General features: G+C 42.6%; 1 protein-coding gene across 1 annotated transcript in view; it reads left to right on the top strand.

Moving 5' to 3' along the window:
* The window catches only part of LOC132780115 (inositol-trisphosphate 3-kinase C), a 35,397-nt gene extending 24,229 nt beyond the window's left edge, over nucleotides 1-11,168 (top strand). Inside the window, exons 2-7 of the mRNA XM_067462164.1 lie at nucleotides 3,003-3,102; nucleotides 4,641-4,854; nucleotides 4,980-5,184; nucleotides 7,003-7,104; nucleotides 8,872-8,943; nucleotides 10,081-11,168. Coding sequence (XP_067318265.1) covers nucleotides 3,003-3,102; nucleotides 4,641-4,854; nucleotides 4,980-5,184; nucleotides 7,003-7,104; nucleotides 8,872-8,943; nucleotides 10,081-10,284 — 897 coding nt within the window. The 3' untranslated portion in view covers nucleotides 10,285-11,168. The remainder of the gene's footprint in view (nucleotides 1-3,002; nucleotides 3,103-4,640; nucleotides 4,855-4,979; nucleotides 5,185-7,002; nucleotides 7,105-8,871; nucleotides 8,944-10,080) is intronic.
* The last annotated feature ends 528 nt before the right edge of the window (nucleotides 11,169-11,696 follow it).

Here is an 11,696-nt window from a genome sequence, read left to right on the forward strand (position 1 = left end):
CACATGCATGGTCATGCGTTTTTAAAAGCTTTTAAAGTCCCTTCCGTGGTGTTTTTCAATGTTTTTATGAGTGATGATCACTCGTTGGCCTGATAGGCGTCTTGTGTCCAAATTTGGTGTCAATTCGTCTGGTGGTTTTTGAACCACAAATGAACATAGCATTTTTATTTATATAGATATGTGTGTGTGTGTGTGTGTGTGTGTGTGTGTGTAGCATAGTTGTAGGGTTTTGAAGGTTTAGACCAGGGTTCCTCAAATTAAGGCCCGGCTCAACCTAAGTCTGAAATTACTTGAAAACACAACAACAACAACAACAACAACAACAACAACAACAACAACAAGAACCCTATCTCATCACCCCAAAGCAGGTCCACACTTCCCATTGAAATATTGAAAGTTTATATTTATTAAAATTGTTCTTCATTTTAATAAATATAATTATTGCATTGTTTTTTAAGTGTTTTTGCACTACAAATAAGATATGTGCAGTGTGCATAGGAATTCACTCTTGTTTTTTTCAAATTATAATCCGGCCCTCCAACAGTTTGAGGGACTGTGACCTGGCCCTCTGTTTAAAATGTTTGAGGACCCCTGGTTTGGACCGTATATTATGCAGCTGTGGACAAATCTACATAGGGACGCCCAAATGCAGTCCAGATACGACTCAAGGAACACGAAAGGCACTGCAGACTAATTCAAACAGAGAAATCAGCCATAGCAGAGCACCTGATGAATCAACCTGGACACATAATATTATTTGAGAACATAAAATGCTGGACCGCTCCAACAACAAGAGAAGCCATTGAAATCCACAAGCATGTGGACAATTTCAACAGAAAGGAGGAAACCATGAAAATGAACAAAATCTGGCTACTAGTATTTTAAAAACCTCTAAAATCAGGACAGTAAAGAAAGAGTAAGACCCAAAAAACTGGGTGGAGGGGTTTGTAAACAATTGGTCCCATGCTCCTTTAATTCTGAGCCATGTGAAGCCTCAAGGAAGACTTTGCTATCGAGACTTCCGGTTCTATTTTGGAGCAGCTGCTTCTCTACTTGATGAGTCAGCCCTCCTTTGACACGGCTCTGGGGTCCAGCGCTTAAGTAATGCATTTCCTTGGCCATGGCTGAGCAATGTCTTCTCTTGATTCATCCCTCACTCTTCGCAGTGACTCCTGCAAGAGAGTTTTCTCCCGTAAATACTTAACTTGAGGACTTTCTCTACCTTCCTTTCCTCTTTGGACAGTGCCCAGAGGGTTGGGAGTTCCTATAAGCATGATTTACTATCTGTTCATTGAGGAAAGAATTTGGGGATTCTTTCCTCAATGAAGTCAGGATGGCCTTGTTCTTGCTTCTCCTCCTTCTCTCATTCTTGTACCATTTTCCACAACTGATTGGGATGGGCTTTTATGACGTTTTACAATTTGCATATTGTCCTTTAATAGGTTTTAGTGTTTATTTTTTTAATGTCACAAATTGTTTAACTGTCTTTTGCATAATTTTTAGATGTATATTTTTGATGTCTTTCTGGGGTTGGAAGACCCCCGCAAAAGTGGAAAGGTGACAACTTTTGGGTTGGATAACCACCCTTCTCAGGCTGGATCTTAAGGTAAAGGTTTCTACTTCACATTAAGTCTAGACATGTCCGATTCCAGGGGGTGGTGCTCATCTCCATTTCTAAGACAAATAGCCGGCATTGTCCATAGACACCTCCAAGGTCACGTGGCCTGCATGGCTGCATGGAATGCTGTTACCATCCCGTCAAAGCGGAACCCATTGATCTACTCACATTTGCATGTTTTCGAACTGCTAGGTTGGCAGAAGCTGGGGCTGACAGTGGGAGCTCATCCCTCTCCCCAGATTCGAACCGCCAACTTTTCAATCAGCAAGTTCAGCAGTTGCACCACCAGGGCTGGATCTACACTGCACTATATTCCAGGATCTCATCCCAGATTATCTGCTTTGAACCGGATTATATGAGTCTACACTGCCAAATAATCCGGTACAAGTAGATAGTCTGGAATCAGATCCTGGGGTATAGGACAGTGTAGATCTAGCCTAGGGGCCGTGGTGGTGCAGCGGGTTAAACCACTGAGCTGCAGAACATGCTGACCAGAAAGTTGGCGGTTCGAATCTGCAGGACAGGGAGAGTTCCCATTGTTAGCCGCAGCTTCTGCCAACCTAGCAATTTGAAAACATGCAAATGTGAGTAGATCAATAGGTACCACTTTGGCGGGAAGGTAACAGCACTCCATGCAGTCATGCTGGCCACATGACCTTGGAGGTGTCCATGGGCAATGCCGGCTCTTTGGCTTAGAAATGGAGATGAGCACCACCCGGCATAGTCGGACTTGTCTAGACTTTATGTCAAGGGGAAAACTTTAACTTTAGATCTGGCCTAGGACCTCTAGGTTCTCCAGTGTAACACTATCATCAACTTCTAGTCTTTTGAACAACTTTTAGATGTTTACTTTTCATTGACGTTTTCCTAGAATCAGTTTCCACATTCGCTTGGGTTGGGGGACCTCCATAAAAGTGGGGTGGGTGTGCATTTTTGAAAAGGCACTCCTTTAAACCTGAAAGGACATCATTCTAGCCATCTCTGAGTCCTCCAGTATGATTCAGTGGTTAAGATCTAGTAGACGTTCGCTATAGAATTGCGCTGGAGGAACTAGATTCCCAAAGATAACTTTTTAATCATATCTGTGAACAATCAGGTTTGCAAATGTGGAGGTCCAGAGGTAGTTTTTAAACTTGATTTTGAAATATGTTGGAACGACTTGCAAGAGCTGTTCAGCAGTGGAACTCCCTGCCTCAGAGTTTGATGGAGTCTCTTTCTCTCAAGTTTTTAAAGCAAGGGCTGGATGGCCATCTGTCGGAAAGGCTTTGATTGTGTTTTCCTATCTGGCAGAGGGGTTGGACTGGATGAATCACATTCTATTGGGAAAAAGGCAGGATATAAACAAGCAAAATAATAAATCAAAACAACACTTTTTGATCTACAGAACAAGCCCTGGAAGAAGCTGAAAAACATGGTGCATTGGTCCCCTTGTGTCGTGTCTTTCCGGAAACGCTACCCGTGGGTGCAGCTTGCTGGTCATGCAGGTAATAATTAGTGGTGAAAAATGTCAAGAGCAGGAAGGCAGCATTATGCAGTGGGGAATGTGCATGGGCTGCTGTGGACTCAGTGACCTGCAGAATCTGAGGGGAATCCACAGCAGGGTTTCTCAAGCAGAGTTCCCTGAAAACAAGGTGTTGCGCAACAGACTGTGTTTGGGAGAAAAAGGAACCCTTTTAAAAAAGTTATAGCTATTCTTTATGCAAGAGCCCCAGGAGACTGGTGTGTGTGTGTGTGTGTGTATGTATATACCTCAAAGACCTGATTATAATGTTTATTTATCTGGTTATCATTTCGGTTTTGTTTTTACATTATTTTAAATTGCAGCTTTAGCCAAAAAAAAAAATTAATAAGTGGATCTAATATTTTTTAAAGTGATTATTGTTTCAAAGCTTAAAATAAAGAAAATGAATTTATTTATTTATTTATTTACCATAATGATATCCTGCCTTTCTCACCCTGGAGGCAGAGCCTCCGGTGGCACAATGGGTTAAACCTTTGTGTTGACAGAACTGGTAAGAGCACGGATGAGCTCCCTCTGTCAGCTCCAACTCCCCATGCGGACACATGAGAGAAGCTTCCCACAAGGATGGTAAAACAGCAAACATCCAGGAGTCCCATGGGCAACGTCCTCGCAGACGGCCAATTCTCTCACACCAAAAGTATATAATAGTAGTAGTATTTATTTATGTATTTATTTGCGACATTTATATGCCACCCTTCTCACCCCGAAGGGGACTTAGAGTGGCTTACAAGATATATATACATACAATATATAACATTATTAGCATAGTACAATATCAGTATTAAATATTACTATATTGTACTATACTGTTATATTGTAATATTATTAGTAATATTACATGTAATCTATATAAATAAAAATGTAATGTTTCTTTGTGGGATTAATATAACTCAAAAACCACTGAATGAATTGACACCAAATTTGTACACAATACACCTATCAGGCCAACAAGTGACCATCACTCATAAAAACACTGAAAAACACAGCGGAAGATACTTAAAAAGCCCAATAATAAAAAATACATTATAACGTATGCGCAAAACCACATTAAGAAGAACTTCCTGACTGTGGGAGCTGTTCAGCGGTGGAACTCCCTGCCCCAAAGTGTGGTGGAGGTTCCATCTTTGGAGGCTTTTAAACAGAGGCTGGATGGCCATCTGTCGGGGATGCTTTGAAGGCAATTTTCCTTCTTCTTGGCAGGGGGTTGGACTGGATGGCCCATGAGGTCTCTTCCAACTCTATGATTCTATGATTCTATATACGTAAACGCACATATATACACAGATACATAAATATGTACACAGAAAAAACACATATACACAGACTGGGCCACAGACTACGCCACAGCAACGCATGGCAGGAGACGGCTAGTATAAATATAGAATTATAATATATTATTATTAGTAGTAGTATATTGCATTACATTATAATATTATAATATAATGTAGTAATATAAGTAGCAGTAGTAGTAATAGTTACCTCCTCTGTCTGTTTCCAAAGGGAACTTCAAGGCTGGTGACTTTGGACGCATCCTGAAGAAGTATTGCCCCAGCGAGCAGGAATGCTTGGAACGCCTGCTCTGCGATGCCTTGCAGCCCTACGTCCCATCATACTACGGGGTGGTGGAACACGATGGAGAGACCTACATCCAGATGGAGGATTTGCTGGCCGGCTTTGATGGCCCGTCCATCATGGACTGCAAAATGGGAGTCCGGTGAGGCAGCCTCTCCCTTCCTATTCTCAGCTGGGCACCTCTGGTCTCCCAGCTAGAGGCTATCTAACCTGACCTCCTCTCGAAGAGTGTGATGCTTGACGCTGGGCTTTCTCGTCTTTCTGTAGGACGTACCTCGAGGAGGAGCTAGAGAAAGCGAGGCAGCAGCCTTGTCCACGCCGGGACATGTATGACAAGATGGTGGCTGTGGACCCAGAGGCTCCCACAGCAGAGGAACATGCCCAGCAAGGCATCTTGAAACCTCGCTACATGCAGTGGAGGGAGACGCTCAGCTCCACCACTTCCCTTGGGTTTCGTATTGAAGGTATCAAGGTAAGAACATGAAGGGATCGGTGAAAGTGGGAACAGCCTTGGAAACGTATTTATTTTTAGTCTATAAAATGTATAGTATAGTAAAGTTTGGTTGGGAGTCAGCTACATTAAAATCACTACTGACCGAACGCCAGCCTGGGTTGGAGTAAGCTCCCAACCATTTGTCTAGCTAGATGTCGACCTTTGCAGCCCTAAAGACAATTGCATCTGTCAAGTAGGAAATTTAGGTACTGCTTACGCAGCGAGGCTAATTTAACTAATTTTCGATGCCATAAAACTATCCAGCAGCGTGCAAAAGAATGAGGAAGTACTCAATCAGTGTCACAAGTGAACGGTGACGCAACAGCTCCCCCGGTGGCCAGAATTCAAAGCATACCCTCATGAAGCTGGAAAGTTAAATAGCCTCTGCGTGTCTGTCTATACATGTTTGGTGTCTATGACATTGAATGTTTGTCATGTATATGTGCATTGTGATCCACCCTGAGTCCCCTGCAGGTGAGAAGAGCAGAATATAAATACTGTAAATAATAATAATAATAATAATAATAATAATAATAAATTTTTACACCAGTATTAGTATTGTGATACAATTTATAAAGGCAATAATTTCCCCATCTGTGACCTGTCTCATTATATACCTCAATTCAAACTAATTTCCCTCCTCCTCCCCACTAAAAGCAATAACGCTATGTAGCACGATTTTTGTCGCTGAGCTATAAATATCATTTCCTAATTGATTCTGTCATAAAAACATGGTAAAGGTTTATTGAAATGGAAATGGAGGGACATCTCGCAGCACATTTTGCTATAGTTTTTCTCGAGTCTCAACCAATTCATAGTTTGTGGCAGCCACAAAAACAAAGTTTCCGAAGTAGAATAACTACTTTAAAAGTAACTTCCACATAATTAAACAGGAAATAGCTTGGCACAAATATTCAATATGCCCAAATGTGAATGCTGGTGGAATTTATAGAAAATAGACCTTGAAATTTGGGAAATGTTGTTGCTGGGATTTATAGTTCACCTACCATCAAAGAGCATTCTGAACTTCACCAATGAGGGAATTGAAGCAAACTTGGCACACAGAACTCCCACGACCAACAGAAAATACTGGAAGGGTTTGGTGGGCAGTGTCCTTTGGTTTTGAAGTTGTAGTTCACCTACATCCAGAGATCACTGTGGACTCAAACAATGATGGATCTGGACCAAACTCTACACGGATACTCAATATGCCCAGATGTGAACACTGGTGGAGTTTGGCAAAAATATAATCTTGACATTTGGGAGTTGTAGTTGCTGGGATTTATAGTTCACCTACAATCACAGAGCATTCTGAACCCCACCAACGATAGAATTGGGTCAAACCTTCCACACAGAACCCCCATGTGGGCCACAGCAACGCGTGGCAGGGGACGGCTAGTATTAGTAATAAAACAATAGATTAAAGCACGTCTATTAAAAATCAGAATCCAAAATCCAAGTCCAGGTCAATTCATTGTCACGAATTGCTTAAGTCTTCTTTCATTTGTTGCCATTTTCTTGCATAGCGTAATCTTGCTACAATAATCATGTAATGCACTCACTTGGAGTTTGTGGTTTTCTCTTTGTTTGTTTGGAATTCCCAGGAGAAATAAAGCTGGATCTATCTGTAATCTGGTTTAAACTATCTATATCATTTTGTAGACATCCTCTTTCAAATCAAAACCTAGAATATTCCCATTGCTCTGATTACTTTCAAATCCTGGAAAGTATAGTTTTATGCCTGTCTCTTTTTATCACCCTTCTGATTCATTTCTTCCCTTTATTGTCTTCCGCTAGAAGGCTGATGGCACCTGCAATACCAGTTTTAAGAAGACCCGGCAAGCAGAGCAAGTAATCCAGGCCTTTTGGGACTTTGTGGATAATAGCCAAAGCACTCTGGTAAGCAGCTGGCTTCTGCATGAGAATATTGTCCTGCCTGGTGCTGTTTCCATCAGTGGGAGACTGCGACCTTTGCAAGAGCTGGCGTCAACCGTTTTAATGAGGCGCGGAAGGCCTGGTTGCAAAGGATGTGGGAATGAGGCCAAGGCCCAACCACGTCATTTTCTGTGATGCACAGCTTGTTCTCCTGATTTGCCAATTGAGAACATGCTTCATGTAGGTGCTGTTCCACCAAATGCTTGTGACTGGGTGCTGTGTCACGTTGCCATATTCTGCAAACACATCCAGGCTCAGATCTTTTGCACAATCGTTTCACTGTTGGCACGAGCCAAGAACAGCAGCTGCTCTCTCTTATGACACATCAGACCTTTGGTTTGCTTAGTCCATTGTTGTCAACTTGGGTTGGCAATGGCTCTTCAGGGACAGGAGTCTCTTTCAGATGGAACAGCTCCAGATAAACTTGGGACATTGAAAGAGTTGTACCTTGCTTTTCCACTTCCTGGAGGAAATACACAAAATGTTTAGCACCAAATCAGCTATGGATCCCATTGGTTGTAATGTTGTTTGAGGAGAGTATGAGGAAACAGACGGTTCTTTATTTTTTCCTCATTAAACTTAATAACCCAATATTTGCCCATTGAGTTCAAGGTGGACTTCTCCTTCCCACCATCTGTGTATCTTCATTGCAGCCCATGGGACCTTGGTAGTGGAATATGCTGCCTGCAAGTGTGGTGTAGTCTCCTTCTGTGCTGTCACGCGCTGGGCCTGTGAAAGAGTCTGTAGACAGGACGTGTTTTCTGTATACCCAACGGAACGCCGGGGGTGCCTCGGATTAGAGGCCCTATAGATTTCCCTAAAAAAAGTCTTTAGAAACTTGGAAAGTTTAGCAAAGTTCTTTATTAGTGCTTAGGTCTTCAATAAATCAAACAAATACTTCAAGGCTTTGAATCAACTGGTGGCTTTCTTAATCTTGTCCACAAGGGACAGGCAACTATCTTCATGAACTGTTTCTTCACTATCAGGGAAATCCTTGACCCCTACCTGGGCAATCTGTCTTAGGCTCTGTTGGTGTGGGCCCCTACACCCGGTCCAAATTGCGTTATGGCTGCCGCGAGTGGTCCTTACCAAACAGAGTCCTTTTGTAGATTTCCAAGAGGAAAGAAGGTCTTCAATTCCCCGCGAAGGCTGGCTGTAAAGCTCTGGGACTGGATTCCCTCCAGCAAAGGCTATGCTTCTCTGTAGAGCTGTGGGACTGAATTCCCCCCAGCAAAAGCTATAGTTCTCTGTAGAGCTGTGGGACTGAATTCCCCCAGCAAAAGCTGTAAAAGACGAAGCTTTCTACAGGTGGAACTGATTCACATCCTGTACGAAAGGCTTCTCTGTGTCAACTGAACTAGAGGTCCCCTTTTTCCCTCCTAAATCCAGAAAAAGGGGCGGAACTAAAGAACCTAATGATTATTCGTAGGTCATTGGCCCTATAATTGCAAACCAAGGGAAGCCGCCTTATTGCAAAATGCATGGAACCTTGGAATACATGCAAACACTCAAAGAAAGAAAAAGAAGTTGGAGCTCCTGGTACAGCTGTACCAGAACACCTTCTCTAGAGGTTTTTGAGCAGAAGCTGGATGGCCATCTGTCAGGAGTGCTTTGTGTGTTCCTGCTTGGCAGGGGGTTGGATTGGATGACTCTTGGGGACTCTTCCAACTCTATAATTCTATAACATTAAGATGTCTTGTTTTCTAAGGCACTTTTCTCTTTTCCTTCTAGAAAAGCTACCTGGAGCGGCTCAAAGAAGTGAGGATGGCACTTGAACAGTCAGAGTTCTTCAAAGTGCATGAGGTAGGTCTCAATTACGTGTCAACTTCTCACAAGGGCAACCTGACTGAGGACTGAGGAGAAACTGCTAAGCTATGGGAATTGTTTATCCCGCATAGTGATTGTAACTTTCCTGTTGTCTCCTTGTTATTAAACCTAGAAAACGACTGAGTTTTCTTTTGTTGGGTGAGTGGGCTTATTAACAAAAGACCCTCCTCATAAATGTACAGCAGATAAACTTATTAGTAGCAGCGTGACCCAGCACCAGTAGTCCAAAGTGACAAAAAGATATCACTTCCTTAGGAAGCTTTTCTTTAAAGTAAAATAATATAGTTGCACTATTTACAAGAACAAGGTTTCCATAACACAAAGAAAGTTCTTTATACTTTCTTCTTAGTTTCCACGCTGGGCTTCTTTCTCATGCAGATAAACAGCTTCGCTCCCACAGTGCCTTCTCTCGCACCGAAGTTACACAGGAGCTTCACACAATAGCTTTTTACACACAGCAGCCTTCACACTGGAGCTTTACACATGATGGAGCTTCTTTCACTGAATCTTCTCACACCAGGCATTCTCAAATTGAGGCCTACTCACACTGAGGATTCTCTCAGACAGAGGCTTTTCTCTCACTGAGTCGAACTAACATTGAGGCTCTTCTCCCACAGAGACCTCTTACAGACTGAACATACTTCAGACTGAGGGATAGTGAGCTACACGCACACCTGCTTATATTGATCCAGCCAAAAGTGATAAAAGAACTAAAACACACAGACCAATGTTATATCTTCTATAGGAGGCATTTCTTTATAGCAAAATAATATGGTTGTACTATTTACAAGAACAAGGTTTCCACAACACAAATAAAGTTCAACCTTCACAATGAAGCTTCACACGAGGCCTTCACATAGACTAAGGCCTACCTCACAATCAGGCCTACTTCCATTGAGACCTATTCTCCCATTGAGGCATTCTCTCACACAGAGAGGCTCCTCTCACACTGAGAGCTCTCTCAGACTGAGGCATTACGAACAAAACAGGCATGCCTTCTTAGTTTTTGCTGAGTCATTGTATCCATTTAACCCTTTCAGTGCTTGACTCACATTTTTGTAATTAAATATTAGTTAATTTTTAATATTTCTGGCATTTTTCTCTTGCTTTCAGGTGGTTGGCAGCTCCCTGCTCTTTGTCCATGACCACACAGGCCTGGCTCGGGTCTGGATGATCGACTTCGGCAAGACTGTCCCCCTTCCAGAAAAACAGACGCTGACGCACCGCTTGCCGTGGGTGGAAGGCAACCGGGAGGATGGCTACTTGTGGGGCTTGGACAACCTCATTGCCATCTTGGAGAACATGCTAGGGGAGTGAGCAAGCCGTAATAAAAGACACATATCTCTGACAAAACCAGATGAAGACGAGACTGCCGGCTCGGTCCCAGTGACTTTGCCTTTAATTTATTCAGCCAGATATGCTACCAAACCTGGGGAAGCCCTGAAAAATCCTGGAGGAAAACTGGAAAGCACCAGGGCTACCGCAGAAGGACTTCCAAGTTCCCAGAAGTTTGGAAAGGTCCTGGTTTTGCACAACCAGAGCCGTTGCATCTCAGAGTTATTTATTGTTGATCTGGTTGGGACCCTAACTCTGCTCCAGAATCTCTCTGTTTCTGGAAAGGAGATTGCAAAGGTTTCAGATAAACCTTACCCCAGGAACCAAACCAGAACAGAGGCTCTAAGGGTATCCCGTGTCAAGGTGGACCATTACTAGGATGCTGAGTATAGTATTTCTGCAATAAGGACTCAAGAAAGTGGAAAGCAAAAGGAATGAGGTTTATTGAAAGCTGTTCCCTAAGCCTCACCTTTGTCAGAATTTCATCCAGACCAAACGAGTGGTTTCTCTTCCAAGAAGCTGTAACTTTCAAAATGTATGCTTCAAGAAAACCAAAACACTTGTTTTATCATTTGATGCCTCTGTGATAGGTCTTTTTTTTTTAAAGAATACTTCAGCAATGGCCAGGCTGCCTGTTTTATGGTGCTGAAAGTACAATGGTCTTCACAAGCAGTAAATACTTGGGTAGAAGTTTTCCCGCTGAACTTTTCTAAAATGTGGTAAACGGGGAGGGAGAAAGCCCCATTGCACCCCACTGGAGAACAGAGATGTTCCTCTGTTATTGCTATGTTTTGGGTTTCTTTGGGTTTCCTATGTAAATATGGAAATGTAAAACTTGTTTTTTTAAAAGGGATGTGACTAAGAAACATGTGCAGTGCCTTTTTGACTCCTTTCAAAGTGAAACGCTGGTCTTATATGAGTGAGAAAGAAAAATATTTCGATGATGTTGAGTTGCTCTGGGAGAGAGATCACTTCGGTCTTCCTATTGCTTCAGTTGTCACACTTCACATTGTTGGACAAGCGAGCCTATTAACGAAGGGCCCTCCTCATAAATGCACAGCAGAATAACTTAGCAGCAGCACTGTGACCTAGCACAAGTAGCCCAAAGTGATAAAAATAATAAAAACACAGCCCAATGTTACCTCTTCCATAGGAAGCTTTTCTTTATAGCAAAATAATATGGTTGCACTATTTACAAGAATAGGATTTCCAAAACACAAATAAACTTCAACCTTCACATTGGAGGCTTCTCTCACATAGAGATTTACCTCAAACTCCTCAGGACAACACTAGCTTTGGACCACTAACTCTAACAGGCTTCGGCCTGCTCACTCTCTTTAGAACACACCAGCTTTGGCCCACTGACTAACAAACTCACATGAGGCTTCACTCAT

This window comes from Anolis sagrei, chromosome Y, assembly GCF_037176765.1.
Source record: "Anolis sagrei isolate rAnoSag1 chromosome Y, rAnoSag1.mat, whole genome shotgun sequence".
Taxonomy (NCBI): Eukaryota; Metazoa; Chordata; class Lepidosauria; order Squamata; family Dactyloidae; genus Anolis; species Anolis sagrei.